The sequence below is a fragment of the Chelonoidis abingdonii genome, chromosome 14 (genome assembly GCF_003597395.2).
Source record: "Chelonoidis abingdonii isolate Lonesome George chromosome 14, CheloAbing_2.0, whole genome shotgun sequence".
In the NCBI taxonomy this organism is placed as follows: Eukaryota; Metazoa; Chordata; order Testudines; family Testudinidae; genus Chelonoidis; species Chelonoidis abingdonii.
The window spans coordinates 33,613,314-33,633,469 of record NC_133782.1 but is presented as its reverse complement, the minus strand read 5'-3'; the positions used below and the strand labels follow the sequence as shown (position 1 = coordinate 33,633,469).

At 43.2% G+C, this 20,156-nt stretch overlaps 3 protein-coding genes across 3 annotated transcripts; all 3 read left to right on the top strand.

The window, feature by feature from the left end:
- Nucleotides 1-2,357: 2,357 nt before the first annotated feature.
- Nucleotides 2,358-3,311, top strand: LOC116825053 (olfactory receptor 6N1-like). The gene has a single exon (XM_032780751.2). The coding sequence runs from the start codon at nt 2,361-2,363 to the stop codon at nt 3,309-3,311; it is 951 nt and encodes a 316-aa protein (XP_032636642.1). The 5' UTR covers nt 2,358-2,360.
- A 5,213-nt stretch (nt 3,312-8,524) lies between these two features.
- LOC116825051 (olfactory receptor 6F1-like) lies at nt 8,525-9,475 on the top strand. The gene has a single exon (XM_032780750.1). The coding sequence runs from the start codon at nt 8,525-8,527 to the stop codon at nt 9,473-9,475; it is 951 nt and encodes a 316-aa protein (XP_032636641.1).
- Nucleotides 9,476-14,397: 4,922 nt separating this feature from the next.
- Nucleotides 14,398-15,388, top strand: LOC116825050 (olfactory receptor 5V1-like). Its single transcript, XM_032780749.1, is given in 2 exon segments — nt 14,398-14,826; nt 14,828-15,388. Coding segments are annotated over 2 exon segments (990 nt in total).
- Nucleotides 15,389-20,156: the final 4,768 nt, after the last annotated feature.

Sequence of the window (20,156 nt, the reverse complement as noted above, 5' to 3'; positions counted from 1 at the left end):
CTTGGTGACTCCTGGTGTGTTTGATGTTTCTTTTAAATCTGTTTGTTGTATTTCAATGATCAGTATTTTAATGATCGGTAATTGTCATAGGTTTCACCCCCACTCTGAACCTTAGAGTATAGATGTGGAGACCTGCATGAGAAGCCCTAAGCTTAATTACCAGCTTAGATCAATATGCTGCCACCATCCAAATATTTGAGTCATTTGGAAATCTCTGTCTTCCCCCCAAAAACCTTCCCCTCCCTGGGTAGCCTTGAGAGACTCCTCCACCAATTCCCTGGTGAACACCGATCCAAACTCCTTGGATCTTAACACAAGGAAGAATTACTCCTCCCCACCCTCCCCCCACCACCAATCCCTGGTGAGTCCAGATCCAATCCCCTTGGATTCTAACACAAGGAAAAATCAATCAGGTTCTTAAAAATAAGACTTTTTATTAAAGAAAAGAAAAGTAAAAGAAAAAAACCTCTGGGGGAGATTAGCATACCAGCTACTCTCACAGACAACAGATTCAAAACACAGAGGATGTTGCCCTGGGCAAAACTTAATACACAAAAGAATTCCCAATTTGATTATTCCTCTAGTTGCACAAAGACAAAGTCACAAAGGAAAATAAACATAAACCTATTTATTCTTTTCTAAAACTTACTACTCTGATAAGAGGCTGGTTCCTTGATTTTTCCACTCCGGCTGAAACTGAAACTGACTCTAAACAAAGGAAACTTCCCTCCTTCCTTTTGAAACATCTTGTTCCCCCATTGGTTCCTCTGGTCAGGTGTCAGCTAGGCTAGGTGAACTTCTTAATCCTTTACAGGTAAAAGAGGCATTAACCCTTAACTATCTGTTTATGACAGTAATGCTTTCACCTTGAAAATAAATGTGCTGTAGGGTAACTCATAAGTGTTAGCAATACCTGTTTGTAGCCCTTGCAGAGAAGGCAATGCAGTGATGCTGGGTGCTAGGCAGACTGGCTTCCTGGGGACCTCCCTGTGCAAGGCAGGGAGTTGTGCCTTCTTAAAACCCCCTGTCAGATGGGACTGGGAAAATGGTCTCTGCCCACAGACTGGTGATGGCTGGAGACCTGACTGGGAACTCCCAGAGTGGACCATGGATGTGGAAAAGAGGTGCCATTATCCTGAAATAGTGACAATAATTCCACTAATTCTACACATTGTTCCATTGTTTTCCTAACTTTACCTATTTTATTATTATTGTTTGATTATTAAGAGAGAAATTCATAACTGCCTAGAAGGGCTGGAGAAAATGAGCCACACAGAGGACTGAGCAGCTGTAAAACTAAATCTTACCACACACGTGTCATTATTGTCAGTGGAATTATACAGTGGCTAATGGGGTTGCACTGATGTGACTTGTTCGTATAGTGTTTGTATCACTAGGACACTGAAAATATCCGATTGCCTTCGCTAATGGCACTACCGTGTGGCTGGCTAAGTGGCACAGTTTCCAGAACCAGTGGGATTCTGTAACAGAGAGAGAAGCCATGAGATGAGGGATCAGAGAGTGGGTGATCAGAGAGTGGGGGGCAGCCAGTTTGGGGAGTGAGCTCATTGGGTCGTGGGTCCTGTGCGAGTTCATAATCCCCCTTCACCCAGAACATGAAGTTAATCACAGTGGCAGACAATACCAGCGGGGAGTGGAAGCAAAGGCACAGCAGGACTGAGGAACAATTCAATTGTAGACAGAAACAAATCAAGATTCAATTGGTGAGTGTTTCTGAGGGAAAGTGACTAAAACACCACGGTGGTTGTGATGCTGGCAAAGGAAATCATAAGGGGAGTGAAGTGTAAATTTGGCATCAGTTTGTGATGCAACAGCTCAGTGACGTGTCTCTTTCCTTCTCTCTGGACAGGTCCAAGATGAATGTGAAAAAATGGAAAAAGAATAAAAGCAGGAAACTAACATAACCTGCTTTGATACCGTGTTGATCACAGTCCCCTCCTCTTGGCTGAGTCCACTAGAGCCTACTAGCAGTTAGATGAATGTATAATATGTTTGCAGTGAAAGAAGTCACAGTCCACTGTGGTGAGCCATGGGAACCACATGCCGAAGTTACAAACAACTAATACAAAATGTCTTTGCCAATTTTGATATAAATATGCACAGTGATGTGTGCGGTTTTCTACCTGCATTGATCTCTTAACTGACCAGAGGTGGGGTGATAATGGAATCAAAAGATCTAAAGAGGAAATTTGCCTCCAGAGTCTTGGTTCTTCACTGACCTCACAGGATGAGGGGCCTTATGGAATATTTATGGAACTAAATTGATGCTAAAGTGTGATGAAAATGTATCCTCCACAGATTCCATTGTGAATTTTAGTTTATTTCCCCTAGTTGGACCTATGGCGAACCCAGAGCAGGGGAATCAAACGGTTCTCACAGAATTCATCGTGGTAGGATTTGGGAATCTCCCTGAGCTACAGACTCTTCTCTTCCTGCTGTTTCTCATGATATACATTGTGACCATGGCCGGGAACATCCTCATCATTGTGCTAGTTGTGGCTGATCAGCACCTTCACACCCCTATGTACTTCTTCCTGGGGAACTTGTCCTGCTTGGAGACCTGCTACACCTCTACCATTCTGCCCAAGGCGCTGGCTTGTCTCCTGACTGGGGACAACATCATTTCATACAATGGCTGTCTCACACAATTTTATTTCTTTGGTTCTCTGATGGTTACAGAATGCCTTCTGCTGTCGGTGATGTCTTATGATCGGTATTTAGCGATATGCAGTCCACTGCACTATGAAGCCCGTATGAGTGGCAGGGCCTGCCTCCAGCTTGCAGGTGGCTCTTGGATAGGTGGCATCATAGGTAGTGGCATATCAACATTGTCAATATCTCAGTTAACATTCTGTGGCCCCAACGTTATTGATCATTTCTTTTGTGATTTTATCCCCCTTGTAAAGCTCTCCTGCAATGACCCACCCCTGATGGAAACATTGGCTTTCACACTCACCTTCGTTTTCTCACTGGTCCCATTCCTACTTACCTTGATGTCCTACATCTGCATCATTGCCATCATCCTGAGAATCCCATCCACCACTGGAAGGCAAAAGGCCTTTTCCACCTGCTCCTCCCACCTCATAGTGGTGAACATTTATTATGGAACTCTGCTGACTGTCTATATGTTCCCAGCCACCGACATCCTAAGAGACTTCAAGAAAGTTCTGTCTGTTATCTACACAGTCCTGACTCCCCTGGTCAATCCCCTCATCTACAGCCTGAGAAACAAAGAGGTCCAAGAGGCTCTGAGGAAAGTTTGCAGGAAATTCATGTCTGGACCATGCTAACCTGTCAATTTCCTTGGGTTAAAATAGATAAAATATGGGCTGGGGTAGGGCTTGAACCAAAGCCGACTGTAATCCCAGGTCATATTTCTCTGAGCTTCATTGGTCTTCAAGTCCTGCTCTTAAAGAATTGCAGCTGTGGGAGAAAGTGGAGATGGGGAGACCTCTTAAATCATGTGACTCCAGCCCTTTTAGGACCTATATAAGATGCCACAGGTGGGTATCACTGGGCTTGTGGGAGACTTGAACTTGTGGCTGCTCAAAGTTCAGAGAAAGATGGGAGATTGTGCTCAGTGAGAGGGTGCAGGTGAAATGGACTCAGCTGGAATGCTGGGTATCTGTTCCAGGTAGGGTGAGACACTTCTAGATATACACACAAACTCCTGAAAAATCAGATGTCTGCATTTTAAAAATACAGGGTTGCAATGTCATCATGGAACTTCAATGCTAGAAAATTGAACAATTAACTTTCTTTTCATAGAGTGTATTTCATCCCCAGGCTTCATTCAAAGGAAGAAAACAGCCAAAGGAAACCCCCTGCCCTGTTCTCCAGAACACAGGACGCTAGCACAGGCCTCGTATTTGTCCATTTTTCAGCAATAGTTCAGGGCCAGTTGTTTCCAGATACTTAGGGTCCAAATGGGACTTTTCAGAGCCTCTAGGCACATGACTGGTGAGCTGGGGCCCTGAGAAGAGTCAGGCATGGGGATGTGCACTTTCCCCAGGACTGTGCGTCACTCTGGGGCCTTGGCGTCCAGATGCCTGGTGTGGGGCTCCACAGTGCAGGCCAGTGGCACCCGAGGCCCATTTATTTGGGTGCCTGCAGGGTTTGCCATAAGGCAAGCTGGGTTTGTGAATCCCAGAGGGCTGGAATCACTCAATGTGTTTGAGGCAGGAAACCAACTATCCAGAGTCCCAGTTTAGTGCCCTGTCTGCTCCACCACGTCCCATTGTATTTGACAGTGGGACCAAAGAGTGTGAGGTGCCCAGCTCCCATTCACTGTCTATGGGATTTGGGTGCCTAACATCGACCTTTTATGGGAAAACCCAGCCTGTACATTTACAGTCAAACCACTCTCCTGAGAACTTTCCCAGGGGATGTTTTCCACCAGTTCCTTCTCGTGTTTCTCCATTTTCTCAGTGACCCCAATAACTGTGTCTCTGTCACCAAAAGTATTGTGCAATAAAAGAACTAAACTGAGTCTGCTCTTTCTGCTGTCTCTCTCAGACCTCCCCTTATCTCTGCCCTTCATGTCCAGTGTGAGGAATAAATGCATCAAGACTGGTCTACACATAGAAATTGCACCACTTAAACTATATTGGCCTATCTCTGCCTGTGACTGGGCCACGTGCCCATGGGCTGGAAAGCCAGGGCCAAGCCACCCTGCTTAGAGGGGACTCGTGCCATTTCCAATAAAGGGCAGAAGGGGGATAGGGGAAGAGGTAAATTCAGGAGGCTGAAGTGAGGAAAACCTTGTGATCGGGGGAACTGCTCCAGCTAGGAAGAGCTGGGAGTGGCCTGCTAAGGCATCAGGACTCAGACCGGACGAGAGAAGTTTGGAGTGTAGGCAACTGGAGGGAAGATGTCATCTGCATTTTAGTTTTGAACTTTAACTTAATAAATGAAACCCAAAATGTCCCCCTAAGCCCTTACACTCCCTTTCCTGAGGAGGCTTGAGAATAGTATCCTAACCAATTGGTTACAAAGTGATCAAAGACTCAAACCCCTGGGTCTTTGGACAATGGAAAAATCAGTCAGTTTCTTAAAAGAAGGATTTTATTAAAAAGAAAATGTAAAAATCATCTCTGTAAAATCATGATGGAAAATAACTTTACAGGGTAATCAGATTCAGAGAGCCCAGAGGAACCCCTTCTAGCCTTAGTTTTAAAGTTACAACGAAAGAGGAATACTTCCCTCTAGTAAAGGTAAAATTCACAAGTTGAGAAAACAAAGATACTCTAACACGCCTTGCCTGGCTGTTACTTACAAGTTTGAAATATGAGAGACTGGTTCAGAAAGATTTGGAGAGCCTGGATTGATGTCTGGTCCCTCTTAGTCCCAAGAGCGAACACCACCAAAACAAAGAGCACAAACAAAATGATCCCCCCCCAAAAATCTGAAAGTGTCTTGTTTCCTTATTGGTCCTTTGGGTCAGGTGTTAGCCAGGTTACCTGAGATCCTTAACCCTTTACAGGTAAAATGATTTTGGTGCCTCTGGCCAGGAGGGAATTTATAGTATTGTACACAGGAGGGCTGTTTCCTTCCCTTTATAGTTATGACACCATTGGAACAGACCAGTGGTGGGTTCTCCATCTCTTGATATCTTGGGACCCAAACTAGCCATTCTGGAAGATGCTTTAGCCAAACAGGAGTTATTGGGTCCAAAACATGGGTAGCCAGGTGACATGCAATGGCCATTGCTATATGGGAGCCAGACTAGAGCTTCTAATGGTCCCTATGGTCCATTCTGGCCTTGAACTCTATGACTCGTGAATAAATGGAGATGGGATCGGATTGATGGTGGGGCAGGGTGTGTCGGGGAGAGGGTTGGTGGTGGGAGAGGGTGTGTCGGGCCAGGGGAAGGGAGAAACTCTGGAAGGGGGACATGGGCGTGGATGGCAGGGGGAGGAGCTTGTCAGCTCCACATTCCCTTATCCGATGTGAAGCTACCACTCTTTTCCCCTCCCCTCCCCTGCTCCTGTCCAGCTGGGTTGTATGAGGGTGGGGGGAGTAAGGAGAGACACCTCTTATTCGCAGCGCCATCGCTCAGGGCAATGGCCAGGAGACAGAGAGGGATACACCTCAGACAAAGGGGGGTATAGGGCACCAGCTTCCCCAGCCTCAGTTGGGATCTGGGTGGCCCTGCTACTCTGGAGGTGTTTGATCAACTATTCCTCTTCCCCGTGCATGAGCCTGGTCTGCTCAGTTCCATTGGCCCCTCCAACAGGGCTCAGTTCTGCAATGAGCCATCAATCTCTCAAAGCGCAGCCTCATATCACAGCAACAGATCTGATCACAAGCTGCTTCAGCTGATCCCTCCACAGCTCAACACAGCTACGCCTCATGTAGTGAACCCACTTGGAGCACACACAGACAAAGGCTGTAATTCAAATCTGTGGGACACAACCCAACAACACCCTATTCTCTTAGCCCTTCCTTATATCTCTTGATTATGGGTTCGTAGATTTCAGAGTCAGAGGGGACCAACAGATCCTGTAGTCTGACTTCCTGTATAACAAACTAGAGAATTTCTCCAGTCGCTTTCGCATTGAGTCTAGTAACTTATGTTTGATGAAATTATATTCTGGTCTTGATCTGGAGACATCAAGTGATAGAAAATCCCCCACTTCCGTTAGATCTTATGTTCTTATGGTTTAACCTTTGCACCCCCGCCACTGACTCAGATGCGATAGCTATTGCCCGCTCCAGGAATCAGAGTTAAAGTTGTGTTGCAGTGACAAGGTGTACTTTAATTCACCACTACCTGGTTTTCAGAGGCTTAAGTTTAATGACTTTCATCATTCTGCTCTCACAAAATTTGGGGGCATTTAATATATGTGGTAAAGACAGAGAAAATAGAGAAGAGTTTCTTTGAGGTTAGAAGTTCTACCTGCTTCAACTCGTTGCCTTTGAGGTTAAGAGTTTGACATTCTTAACAATGTCCCAGTTGTCCTAGACATGGATTTAAAATTCCATCTGCAGAAGTGTCCCAGGAGATTTCACCTTCTTGCAAGACAGGTAAATAATGAGACACCAGAGATGGCCACTTTTATATAAGGCACAACGTACACCAAACAGGCAGCAGAACTAGGACATCCAGACTGGAATCTGCCTGTTGAAGGAAATCAGCTGCATGGAGAGATGACAAGAGAAGACAGACAGTAGAACCTCCATCCTGAAGAAAGGAGTCCTATCAAATGATTCCAGCTTGAAACAGACCCATTTTAGAGGTGAATCAACCTTCATTCTTCTTTTCAGTTAAATCAGAATTGCAGATGCACATGAGTGAGCAGCTGATAAAGTCCATCCTCTTTGCTCACTGCTGTGTTTTATCTTTCAGAAGGGATCTGCCTCCTTGAGCTGTTGGGAAATGTAGGGGTAGACAGATGTTAACAATGGTTTAGCTGTATAGGCTGAGCTTTGCATAGCCTCTTTACTGTGCATCCCACTCCCCAAGGCACGTTTGGAAATCTCAGCCTGAAGATAATAGTTTGAAATCATAGGAATGGCTAGATCAGATGAAATCATTGATCCACCCAGTGCAGTATCCTGTCTCCAACTATTACATGCACACGCAGCTTTCTTCTAACCCACCCATTTAATTAGATATTAAATTGTCCTATATGCTAAGATGGGGGAATTTTCCTTTTCAAGCCTCTGAATTTTATCTTTGGTTTGTTTTTGAGTTCTTGATAATGTAACTCTGGCCATTCCAGTTCACCATGTAAATGCTCAGTCCTTTAAAATCACGGTCTACTGCTCATGGCTTGCCTTCCGCAGACTAGGACAGCATAGGGTGGGATCAAACAAAATGCCCTTGCAGAGAATACACTGTATGGGCTTTCCAAATATTTTAATGTTCTGGTTCTCAAATGTTTGTATTGGTGAGCCCTTTCACACAGCAAGCCTCTGAGTGAAATCCCCCTTATAAATTAAAATCATATTTTAAAAAAAAATTAACACTATTACAAATGTTGGAGGCAAAGCGGAGTTTGGGGGTGGAGGCTGACAGCTCGCAATCGCCCACATAATACCCTTGTGACCCCTTCAGCGGTCACGACCCCCAGTTTGAGGACTCTTGTTCTAAGACCTGACAAATTTATGCAGCTCCATGAAGCTGACCAATTTTTTTAAAGCCAACACAAAAATAAAATAAAATAAAAGATTGTTGTTGTGCATTGCACAGGACTTCCAGTGCTTTCCATGCCGTTCTTCATGCTGATATAACCTATACTTCTATACTATATGAATACCTAGCCTGATATTTCATGTCATAAATTCAGTGTCCATACAGAACAGTGTCTTTACACTGCTATTAGTGGAGATCGAAAATCTGTTACAGAGATTGAGTTGTCTGCCAGTTTACAGCTCGGGTTGCATTCCTCTAGTGACCAGCAGAAGACATTAAAAAAAGAAACTGATGGCATTATTTGCTGATGGTGTATTAATCTTGACATATATTGTTATGTTCTCTTTCAGGAGAGAGCCTCTACCTATGGCCAGTACAGACTGGGGCAATAAAACAGCTACAGAATTCATCCTACTGGGATTTGGGGATTTCCCTGAGCTGCAAATTCTTCTCTTTCTTCTTTTTTCAGTGATCTACATTACGACCATGGTAGGGACTGTCCTAATCATTACACTCATTGTAACTGATCAGCACCTGCACACCCCCATGTACTTCTTCCTGGGGAACTTGTCCTGCTTGGAGACCTGCTACACCTGCACCATCCTGCCCAGGCTGCTGGCCAGTCTCCTGACAAGGGACAGGACTATTTCTGTCCGGGGCTGCCTTACACAGTATTATTTGTTTGGTTTATTTGGAGCCACAGAATGTTATCTCTTAGCTGCAATGTCTTATGATCGGTATTTAGCAATATGCAAATCACTGTACTATGGAGCCCGTATGAATGGCAGATTCTGTGTCCTGCTGGCAGCTGGGTCTTGGATAAATGGGTTTTTGCCTGTTACCATAACAACATCTTTGATGTCACAACTGCCTTTCTGTGGCCCTGGCAAGATTGATCACTTCTTTTGTGACTTCACCCCAGTGATAGACCTCTCCTGCAGCAACACCCACCTGATAGAACTTTTGGGTGTTGTCCTGTCCGGTGTATGTTCACTGCCCCCATCTCTACTAACTGTAACATCTTACATTTGTATCATCACCTCCATCCTGAGAATCCCTTCCACCACCGGGCGGCAAAAGGTTTTTTCCACCTGCTCCTCTCACCTCATTGTGGTTACAATTTTCTATGGGACCCTGATCATTGTTTATCTCCTCCCCAAAACTAAGATACTGCGAGACCTGAACAAAGTGTTCTCCGTCTTCTACACCATCCTGACGCCTCTGGTCAATCCACTCATCTACAGCCTGAGAAACAAAGAGGTAAAAAAGGCGCTAAAAAAAGCAGTCAGTAAATTTACGGATTCTGCAAGAATTTAGAGACAGTTAGGTCACTGTTTTAGCTGTCAATGAAATGGCAATAAACTGAGGAGATTTACTGAATGTGGGAAACAGATCTTTCTGTTTGGTGTTGTGCAGTTATTTCTTCAGAATAGCTAGTGATGACTTGTGGTGTGAAAGTAGAATGAATTATATTGTGAAAATAAGAATGTATTAAAGAAATGTGTATGTACCTGTAAGCAGAAATAAGAAATGTTGAAATACAGGTGCCAGGAAAAGAAACATTAGGCTTAAACAAGGGTGTTAATGGCGAAAATATTAACAGAAGATCGGTAATAGTTAATAAGGAAATAAGATATGCATGCCTAGCCCTGGTAAACTTACCAGATTCTGCTTCCTTTGTTATCTTGTTACGTGCTCGCCCTTTTATTTGTAAAATAAGATAGTTTGTGTCTTGCATAGTGCTCACATTATCTGGGTGTTATTAGCAGAGCGCTGTGCTAATAAAACAGAGTGGTCTGACAAACTGTGAGTCCTGAATCTAACTTTGACAGTGGCAAAGAAGAATGGAGTTACTAACTAAATAATCAAGACTTCTTCAGGGTCAAAAAAAATGGGAGATATCCTGACCCTCCTGAAATGAATGGGAAAACTTCCTTTGACTTTAATGGAGCAGGGTTTCACCTAGTAAAATAACACACCTGTGATGCTGTATCCATAATGCAATACCATTCAAATTTAATTTACCCATTGTATCCACTTTATATAACAATTGTTATGCACAGTACAAATAGGCTTGGAAGCATTAGATTTTAATCTGTAAATATCAGTACATGTTGATTTCACCGTGCACACTCAAACTGACGAAAAAATAGTTCCATAGAAAATTACAGAAAGCTATAGACCAGCAAAGAAAGAAAAATGCAGCTTGAGAACATAGTAGAGTTTGATTTAAGGCTATTTACTTTGTGTGTTTTTCCATGTGCTGGAGACAATTTGTGTTTTAGCAGTTATGAAGCTTTAACTTTTTCAGTCTCATTTTTTAGAGTCATTCAATAATTATTGTCTGGTTTTGTTCAGCTTAAAACTCATCATGAATATAAAGTGAATTCACTAAGTAGTTTCAGGCCCAGTGTTTGGTTTTTTGTTTTTGTTTTCTCCAGTCTGGATTCAAAAAGGGACTTAGGCACCATTCACAAAACAGCTGAAGGAGGAGGCGTTCTCTCTAAACTTTATCCTGTTGGTTAGATCAGAGACTGAAAAAGTAAAAGCTTCATAACTGCTAAAACACAAATTGTCTCCAGCACATGGAAAAACACACAAAATTTTGTTTGTATTTTGTTTGCAGCTCAGCCACTTATCACATATCTTCACCCTTCCTAATGAACATCTTTGATTGACTTCTCTCCCTGGCAGCTTCCTCTCCATTCCTAATTTAAAAAATATTGCTCTAGATTTTGTTTTAAAAACTCCTAAGATAGCAGTTTGATTCCCCTCTGTTTATGGGAGGGGCTCTTCTGTTGGTAGTTGCATTCTCCACAGATTTTTAAACCTCTCATCTCCAGCATCCTCTCATCCAGGCAGTAGGATATGACAACCTGCAACCTTGTGTCACCCACTCTCCCCTTTTACTTGGCTCTGCATTTCAGTGACAATTACTGAAGAAGAGTTTGAGTTCAGCTCTCTCCTTTCCCAGTATAACCCACTATAACCAAGGAACTCAAACTTTTCTTCAGTAATTGTCAATGAAATGCATAGTCGACTCTATGATGAAAACAAGATATTCTACTATATGGCTGGAGGAGAGTAGCAAACAGAGTGAGCTGCTTGGGAACTGTCCATCACAATACTTTTTCAACAGGAAATGCACTTCTGGCTGAATCAACGTTTTCCACAGGAATTCCAGGCAAACATTTTCAGGGTTTTTTTCCTGAGGAAGAATTGGAATGAAATATTTTGTTCTGGATCAGGAGGATTTAAAATGAAAATGTCAGTTTGTTAAACCCAGACAAAGCATTTTATTTCAGGGCTGTTGGCCATCAACAGGCAACCAACTGAGCTGCCACGACAATTCATGGGAACTGTAGTTTAGATGCCTTGCTCCTTTGTTTGTCTCTGTGGGCTGGACTACATCTCCCATGATGCAATGAGGACTCTCTTCTGGTTGAACCATTAAAAAATACAAATTCCAAGGCCAGAAGGCAACACTGTGATCATCTAATCTGGCCTCCTGCATAATTCAGGCCATAAAACTTCCCCCAAGTAATTCCTATTTGAATTAAAGCAGATCTTTTAACAAAAATCCCAGTATTGATTTTAAAATGTCAGTGACGGAGTATCCACCACAACCCTTGACAAATTGTTCCAATGGTGGTTTGCCCTCATTGTTAAAAATGTATTCAGACTTATTTCCAGTCTGAATTTGTTCATCTTAAGTTTTCAGTCACTGGATCTTGTTAGCTGTTTCTCTGCTAGATTGAAGAGCCCATTCTGATGGGTTCTTCCCCAGGGTGCCACCTGGAACTAGAGTACCACTGATCCCTCCTGATTCAGCAGCCTGGGCTCCCTTTCCACTGTATTGCTATGACAGGCTCTCAAGCCCTCTCAAGCACACATACAGATAGGGACACACCTAACTGCAGCTACGCACAGATGCTGAAATCAGCTCCGCATGGGAAGGCTCAGATAAGGCATCTCCCAACTCCTAAGGCACACACCCTGCTCTGGAGTGTAAACCCGACATTATACCACCTTGCACTTCACAGAGAACAGTTCAGGATAAGCTCGTGAAATTCACCCTCTCCCTCGCTGTGGAGGAAGATAGGCAACAGCTTTAAACCCCCAGTTACGATTTCCACACACTGGTTTTAGACAAAACAAAACCAATTTTATTAACTACAAAAGGATAGATTTTAAGTGATTATAAGTGATAGCAAACAGATCAAAGCAGGTTGCCTTAGTAAACAAAACCGCAAACTGATCTTAACATACTAGATAGGTAGGATATAAAAAAACAAATTCTGAGTGATAAACAGTCTGACGGACTCTTAGGGCACAAGCTGCCTTGGTTTTGCAGCTTGGGTTTCCCAGGTTTTCAAACACAGGCTAGCAATCCCTTAGCCTGGGACCATCACTTCCCCCCAGTCAGTCTTTATTCCTCAGGTGTTTCCAGGTGTGGTGTTGTAGGGTGAGGTACCATCATGATGTCATTTCTCCCCTTTTATATCTTCTTCTAACTTTCTGGAAAGATTTTTCGCTGTGACCTGAGTCAAACAGTCCCCATTCAGTAGTGCTACCTCTGAGAGGTTTCTATTGTACACAGTTCTTGGGGTAATCCTTGTGCTTCGGTGCATTTCTTAATCCATTAACATTGTTTGGTCTTTTTACTGTTGTACCTGAAAGTCTACTTGTGGGTGTTTTCAACCTGACAACGTTTCAGTAACACATACATAGCCAAACTTCATATATTCACATATGACGATAACACATACAATCCAATGAGATATTGATGTCTAGCAGATCAAGACTTTTATAATGATGCCTCACAAGACATACTTTGTGCAAAACATATCCTAATTATATGATGGTGGTGAATATTGCGGTGCCAGGATGTAACACCCATTATTGGGATATTTGTATGTCTATGTCTATATATCTCTATATATAGATATAGATATCCGTATATCCATATAATGTGTTATAGGCCATCAAGCCCTAGCGTGGATGGAGCGTGTTTGACATAAGTATGTGCATTGCATGTTGGCAACTGAAGCAAGAACTTAAAATTTCAAGCAGTCAAGGACTATTTGTACAAAACAACTTTGTTATGTCCCTGGGAAATATATGAAGAATAAGCAGATAAGGAAAAAACACCAGCTGGCCTGCTATAAAAAATATATATAAGAATGGGAGGAAATAGCAGGCCTTGGATCATAGATCCTGCCTGAAACTGAGTTGTAGGTGAACGGCCCAAACAACAGAGACAAAAGACTAATGGCATCACAAAGTAGATAATAAATGGAGGCTTCACACATTTGCAATTTGGAGTCTTTCAACAACCCCAGAGTCCTGTTTGGATATAGATGTGGTCTTTCCACTGGCTCCCCCCATCTGATCTGATCTGATCTGATCTGACCAAACCTCAACTAGCCATTGCAACTTCATTCTGATCTGTGGACTCTGGTATAGTATGTTCGGGATGTGAATGTGGAGTGAATGAGGTTTATTTTGTAAGCAATAAAGAGTACTTAGAGTATTATATACCAATACTGTATCCAGAACCTGCCTGCTCCTGCATCCCGTATGGAGACCCCTGCTGTGGGTCTAATACCATTATCAAATATTGTTCCCCATGTAGATTCTTATCGATCAAATTGCCCATTAACTATCTCTTTGTGAAGCTAAACGGATTAAGCTTTTTGAGTCTATCACTAAGGCAGGTTTTCTAATCCTTTGGTCATTCTTGTGTCTCTTATCTGACCCCTTCTCAATTTACCAACATCTTTCATCAATTGTGGACACCAGAACTGGACACAGGATTCCAGCAGTGGACACACCTGTTCCAAATACAGAGATCAAATAACCTCTGTGCGCCTCGTCAAGATTCCCCTGTTTGTGCCTCCATTGCAATAGATCAGATGACATGTAATCAAGCCAGGGGGTCCAGCTCAGAAAGGAAAATGAGAGCATGAGGCACCCATACTACAATGCCCATGAGCCAAGCAGTGTTTAATGTCTAACTGAGTTTCAATTTGGTTCAAAAAAAGCCACCCAAAATGGATCAATCTGAGAGTGTTTATTATTGGGGGGAGAAAGGTAGAGAGGAAGAAATCCCAGATCTTCCATCTCCCACTACTTTGCCTTAACAGGAAGACCATCCGTCATTCCCATGCACAGAGTTTCACATAATGAAATACTTTTCATTTACTCCCTTGCAGGAGAGCTCCTCTTCAAGCAGAGAAATGGCCAATGGGACAATCGTGGCCAAATTCGTCCTTATAGGACTTTCCAATTGCCCAGCCATTTGTTTCTCTCTTTTTGGTGCCTTTCTGTTGATGTGCCTCATAACCCTCACTGGAAATGGCCTCAAGATCCTAGCCATAGGGACCAAGGCTAAGCTGCACAACCCGCTGGACTTCTTCCTCCATAACTTCTCCTTGTTAGATATCTGCTGCCCCACTGCTACCATGCCCAAGATGCTGGAAAACCTCTTGTCAGAGAGCAACATAATTTCCTTCATCAGTTGCATGTCGCAGGTCAACTTCCTGGTGGCTGTAGCAGGGAGAGAAGTTTTCCTCCTGGCAGTGATGGCCTACAGCTGGTACGTGGCAGTGTGTAACCCTTTGCGGTACATGGTCCTTAGGAGCAAGAGACTCTGTGTTCTGATGACGGATGGGAACGTGGTTCACTAGATTCCTCAGCTCCCTCCTGCACACAGTGCCTACCGTGCCCCTGCCTTTCTGCCACTCCAACAAAGTCAACCAATATTACTGTGACATTCCTCCATTGCTGGCTTCATCCTGCACTTCCACATACCGCCGAGAGATGGCGGCCCTCGTTGTAGGGGGAATATTCCATGTGGGCATCTTTCTGGTCACCCAGCTCTCCTACATCCAAACCCTCTGGACCATCCAGTCAGCCAAGGGCAAACACAAGGCCTTCTCCACTTGCACCTCACACCTCATGGTGGTACATCAGTTCTACAACACCACCGTCTTCAGCTATTTTCTTTGCTCATCCAGCTTCTTACTGGATCAGGACAGGCTGGTGGCCATGCTGTATGGAATGTTCACCTCCATGCTGACCTCCATTACTTACAGCGTACAGAATATGGAAGTAAAAGAGGTTTTGAGGAGCGTGATAGGTCGTAAATGTCAGGGAATAGGCATTTTGGGCACCCCTTTGCAGACTCTGTGGTTACCTTCACTGGGGCACTGGTCAGCCTTGGAATGAGATTTTCAGAGCCACCAAAGGCATTTAGATGTGCATTTCCCATCAAATGCGACGGAAATTTTGCCTCCAAATCCCTTGGGTAACTTTGAAAATCTCAGCTTGGGAGTCCCAATTCCACTGATGTCACAGGGCTAGATTCTGGACTTCTCACTCAGGGCCTGGTTCCCCACTGTGCTACTCCAGGTTTATGTCTATATGACTCCATAGAATATGGATGGAGTTACACAGCCCAAAGTGGAACAAAGCAGTGGTAATTCAGGCCCATTAGATAATGACTTACAGCTGTGATTTTCAAAGGAGTCTAGAGGAATTAGGTGACCAATCTCATAATTTTTTAGTAGGAATTGTATTTCTGATTCCCTTTGGCCCATTTGAAAATTCAAGCCTCACTAAACAAATGGTCCCATAGATTTCAATTGCACTTGGAGAGCAAGTACTTCATCCTGCATTTTAACTTCAGTGGGGGACCAAGCATGGAGCAGGATTCCACCCTAGCAGAACAGCTGGTGGGATCTGCCACACTCCCTAATCTGAATAAGGGTGGTAGAAAAACGGGTTGTCAGTTTGAGCCAAGTCCTTATTCCAGCAAAGCATTGACTTTCATGAGTTTGATTGAGTCAAACATCTTGTGATTAGTTCTCATTAGTTTTGAACCTTGATTAGTAAATTCACAGTAAATTAAAGTGTTTTTTTTAAATTAACAATATGTAAAAAGTCATGGCAACAATAGATCAGTCATTCTAATTTCCTACATATGTGTCACGGAAGTACTTTTGATTTAAATGGTGCCTTGGGTTAAGCACTGTTAACTGGTTGAAGATACTTTTGGTCAATAATGTCTATTGGACTTTCGGAATTCATGAGATAATACATGAGAGCCTAATTCTCTACAACAGAGCTGGCCAAAAAATGTCCAACAAAAAAAATTGCATTGGAAAATTAGGGTTTAATCAATTTTTTGTTTTACTCTTTTATTTACAGAAATATTTTATTGAAATTGTTCCTTTTCCAGACTTTCAACACCATTTTTTCTTCTGGAAAAAAAGCCTGAACATTTGTTGTTATTTCTGAAATTATTTGTTTCAAAACTGTGGGATTTTCTGCACTTTCTGTCTGTTTTCCAACTTGCAAATGTTACATAAGTTGAGCATGTAAGTTGCATTTTCCCACCTGGAAAATTTTGGAACATGGTAAAGTGTGAGAGACAGGGTGACAGAAAATCTTTCCCATATTGTCAACATTTCTCACAGTGGAGTTTCCAGGTGGAATTTGTCAAATGGGAATTTTTCCTCTAAAAATTGTCACGGGAAAAAATCCTACTTTTCCAATGAACTGTAAGAATCACAAGTGTAGAGCCTGGTGTACATTGCCCTGTGACATTAGTAGAGTGCCACTGATTTACACCAGTTGAAGATTTGGCCCACTGTGCTTCATATCTGCTTGTCAATGAGATGCTTTTGCTTTAACATGAAGTCCAAAATTCTGCCTATTGACACACAACTTCAATATATTTGATCACTTAGAAAACAAAATTACAAAAATAAAGAAAATGATGTGGCTTGTCTTCCTTTCAGTGTTTTAAATGGCGTTTATTTTGCAAATAATTGCATCTCTGCAGAGCATTCCAGTGAAAGTTCTCAGATCCATTTCTACAGACATTAGTGAATGAAACTTTCCAAGGCTCCTCTGATATACACAATGGATCTGGTCAGAAAATGGGGATGGAATATTACTAAAGTGTTCATGAGTTCCACCCTCAGGCTGTTTTTCCTCCAAACTTCATTTGACTGCTATTTTCCAAACATCTCTATTACCCCTTAGTGTAATGTAAAGATGTAACTATGAAGAACATTCTACACATGGATAATTAACTGAGTCAGATAAACCAGTTTATTGGGGCTGGTGAAAAAATTTCCATCAAAACTTCTTCCAAGCAACTTGGAGTTTGATTAAATAACATTTCTCATGGAAAGTACATTCTTCCCTTGCAAATTATTGATTTTTCATCAGAAAATTGAAATTCCCAAACAAAAACAAAAATTGTAGAGGGTGGCAGTTTTTGTTTGAAAATATTTCAGTTTTCAGCAGTTTTTGGCAAAAAAATTGTTCCGTTTTCAGCTGAAAGTTTTTAGATTTGTGATTGTTGAAAATTGAAAAATAATTGATTTGGTCATAAAGTCAAAATTTTCCCAAAACAAAAACATGTTCTGACCAGCTGTACAGACTGTTTGTCAAAACCTGTGTGACATGGTAAGGAATGAGAGGTTGATACTGAGGCCTGATCTACACTATGAGTTTATATCGAATTTAGCAGCATTAAACCGCATTAACCCTGCACCCATCCACACAACAAAGCCCTTTATATCGATATAAAGGGCTCTTAATACTGATATCTGGTCTCCTCCCTGATGAGGGGAGTAGCACTGAAATCAGTATTGCCATTTCAAATTAGGGTTAGTGCACCTAATTGAGGGGGAGGGATAGCTCAGTGGTTTGCACAGTGGCCTGCTGAACCCAGGGTTGTAAGTTCAGTCCTTGAGGGGGCCACTTAGGGATCTGGGGCAAAAACCTATCTGGGGATTGGTCCTCCTCTGAGCAGGAGGTTGGACTAGATGACCTCCTAAGATCCCTTCCAACTTTGATACTTTATGGCTGCAATTTGACAGTATTGGCCTCCAGGAGCTATCCCATTGCAACCAGTCTGAACTCAGATGCATGGGCCAGGTAGACAGGAACAAGCCTCACAAACTTTTGAATTATCATTTCCTGTTTGCCCAGCATGGAGTGCCAATCAGCAGAGCTGACCATACAGTCCCAGAATCAAAAAAGAGCTCCAGCATGGACCATACGGAAGATACTGAATCTGCTCTCTGTTTGGGGAGATGAATCTGTCCTATCAGAACTCCATTCCAAAAGACAAAATGACAAAGCATTTGAAAAAATCTCCAAGGCTATGATGAACAGAGGCCACAACAGAGACTCAACACAATGCTGTGCGAAAGTTAAGGAGCTGAGACAAGCGTAACATAAAGTCAAAGAATCAAATGGACATTCATGGAGGGAGGAAGGGGGGCACTGAGGACTCTACCTATCCCACTGTTCCCACACTCTCCAAAAACCATTTGCATTCTTGGCTGAGCTCCCAGTGCCTGAAGGGTCAAAAACATTGTTACGGGTGGTTCAGGTTATATGTTGCCAGCCCTCCTCCCCCATGAAAAAAAAAAGGGAAAAAAATCATTTCTCGCCTATTTTCAATGTCACTGTACGTCTACTGGATGCTGCTGGCAGATGCGGTGCTGCAGCACTACACAGCAGCATCCCCTTGCCTTGCCTTCCTGATGGCAGATGGTACAATATGACTCGTATCTGTCATCATCATCCCACGACTGCTCCTGGCTGGCCTCAGTGAGGTTGCCTGGGGGCGCCTGGGCAAAAATTGGAATGACTCCCAGTCATTCCCTTCTTTAAGCTTTGTCTCCTGGAGATTCAGTCCTGCCTGGAAAATCATAGCAGCTGAAGGCTGTGCTCTACTCCCACTCCCCTTTAATGTCTAATGGAGATTCAGTCCTGCCTGGAATATCATAGCAGCTGGAGGCTGTCTCCCCCTCGTTTTATCTCTGATTGCAGATGCAATAAAGTCAGTGTTGTTTCTTATTCATGCATTCTTTATTACTTCATCACACAATGGGGGGATAACTGCCACAGTAGCCCAGGAAGGGTGGGCGAGGTGGGAAGCCACAGGTGGGGTTGTTGCAGGGGCATCCCCTAGAATGGCCTGCAGCTCATCATTTCTGCAGGATGTCTGGGGCTCTGACCCGGAGCAGCTGTTTGCCTTTCTGGTTCTTTAGTAGACTTGCCTGATATTCTAGGCAGGACTGACTCTATCTGTACACAAAACTTAAAGAAGGAAACGACCTGGGGAGTCATTCCCATTTTTGTCCATGTGCTCTTGGCCAACCTCACCAAGGCCAGCCAGGAGCACCCATGACAGCAGCAGACGCTACAATATGACTGGTAACCATCATTGCCAACTTGCAAAGCAGCAGACAGTACAATATGACTGGTAACCGTCTCTGCTAACTTGCAAAGGCAAGGGATGCTGCAGCACCGTATCTGTCAGCACCATTCAGTAGATATACGGTGACAGTGAAAAAAGGCTAAACGGGCTCCATGGTTGCTGTGCTATGGCATCTGCCAGGGCAATCCAGGGAAAAGGGCGCAAAATGATTGTCTGCCGTTGCTTTCACGGAGGGAGGACTGACGGACGACATTTACCCAGAATCACCTGTGACACTGTTTTTGCCCTATCATGCACTGGGATCTCAACCCAGTATTCCAATGGGCAGGGGAGACTGCGGGAACTATGGGATAGCCACCCAGAGTACAACACTCCAGAATTTGACACTAGCCTCGGTACATGGACACACATCGCCAAATTAATGCGCTTAGTGTGGCCGCATGCACTGGACTTTATACAATCTGTTTCCAAATACCGGTTTCTGTAAAATTGGAATAATTCCATAGTGTAGACATACAGTGATTCTTCTGTATTTCCAAAGTCTCATAGATGATATTCAAGTATTTTCTTCTGTTGTTCCATCCCTTGCATGCAGAAGACTGAGATTTTTCAGAGGCCCCTGTAAGATTTGGATGATTCCCATCAGTTTTGAGAACTGGGCTTCCAAATTCCTAAAGCAACTTCAAGAATTTCAATCATTGTCTTCTCCACAAACTGAGACAACAGTTAAAGTGGTACCCCTTTTTTGTG

Bases quoted from the DNA above. Each gene is read 5' to 3' on its own strand.
- LOC116825053 (XM_032780751.2), top strand. From the start codon at position 2,361: ATGGCGAACCCAGAGCAGGGGAATCAAACGGTTCTCACAGAATTCATC.
- LOC116825051 (XM_032780750.1), top strand. From the start codon at position 8,525: ATGGCCAGTACAGACTGGGGCAATAAAACAGCTACAGAATTCATCCTA.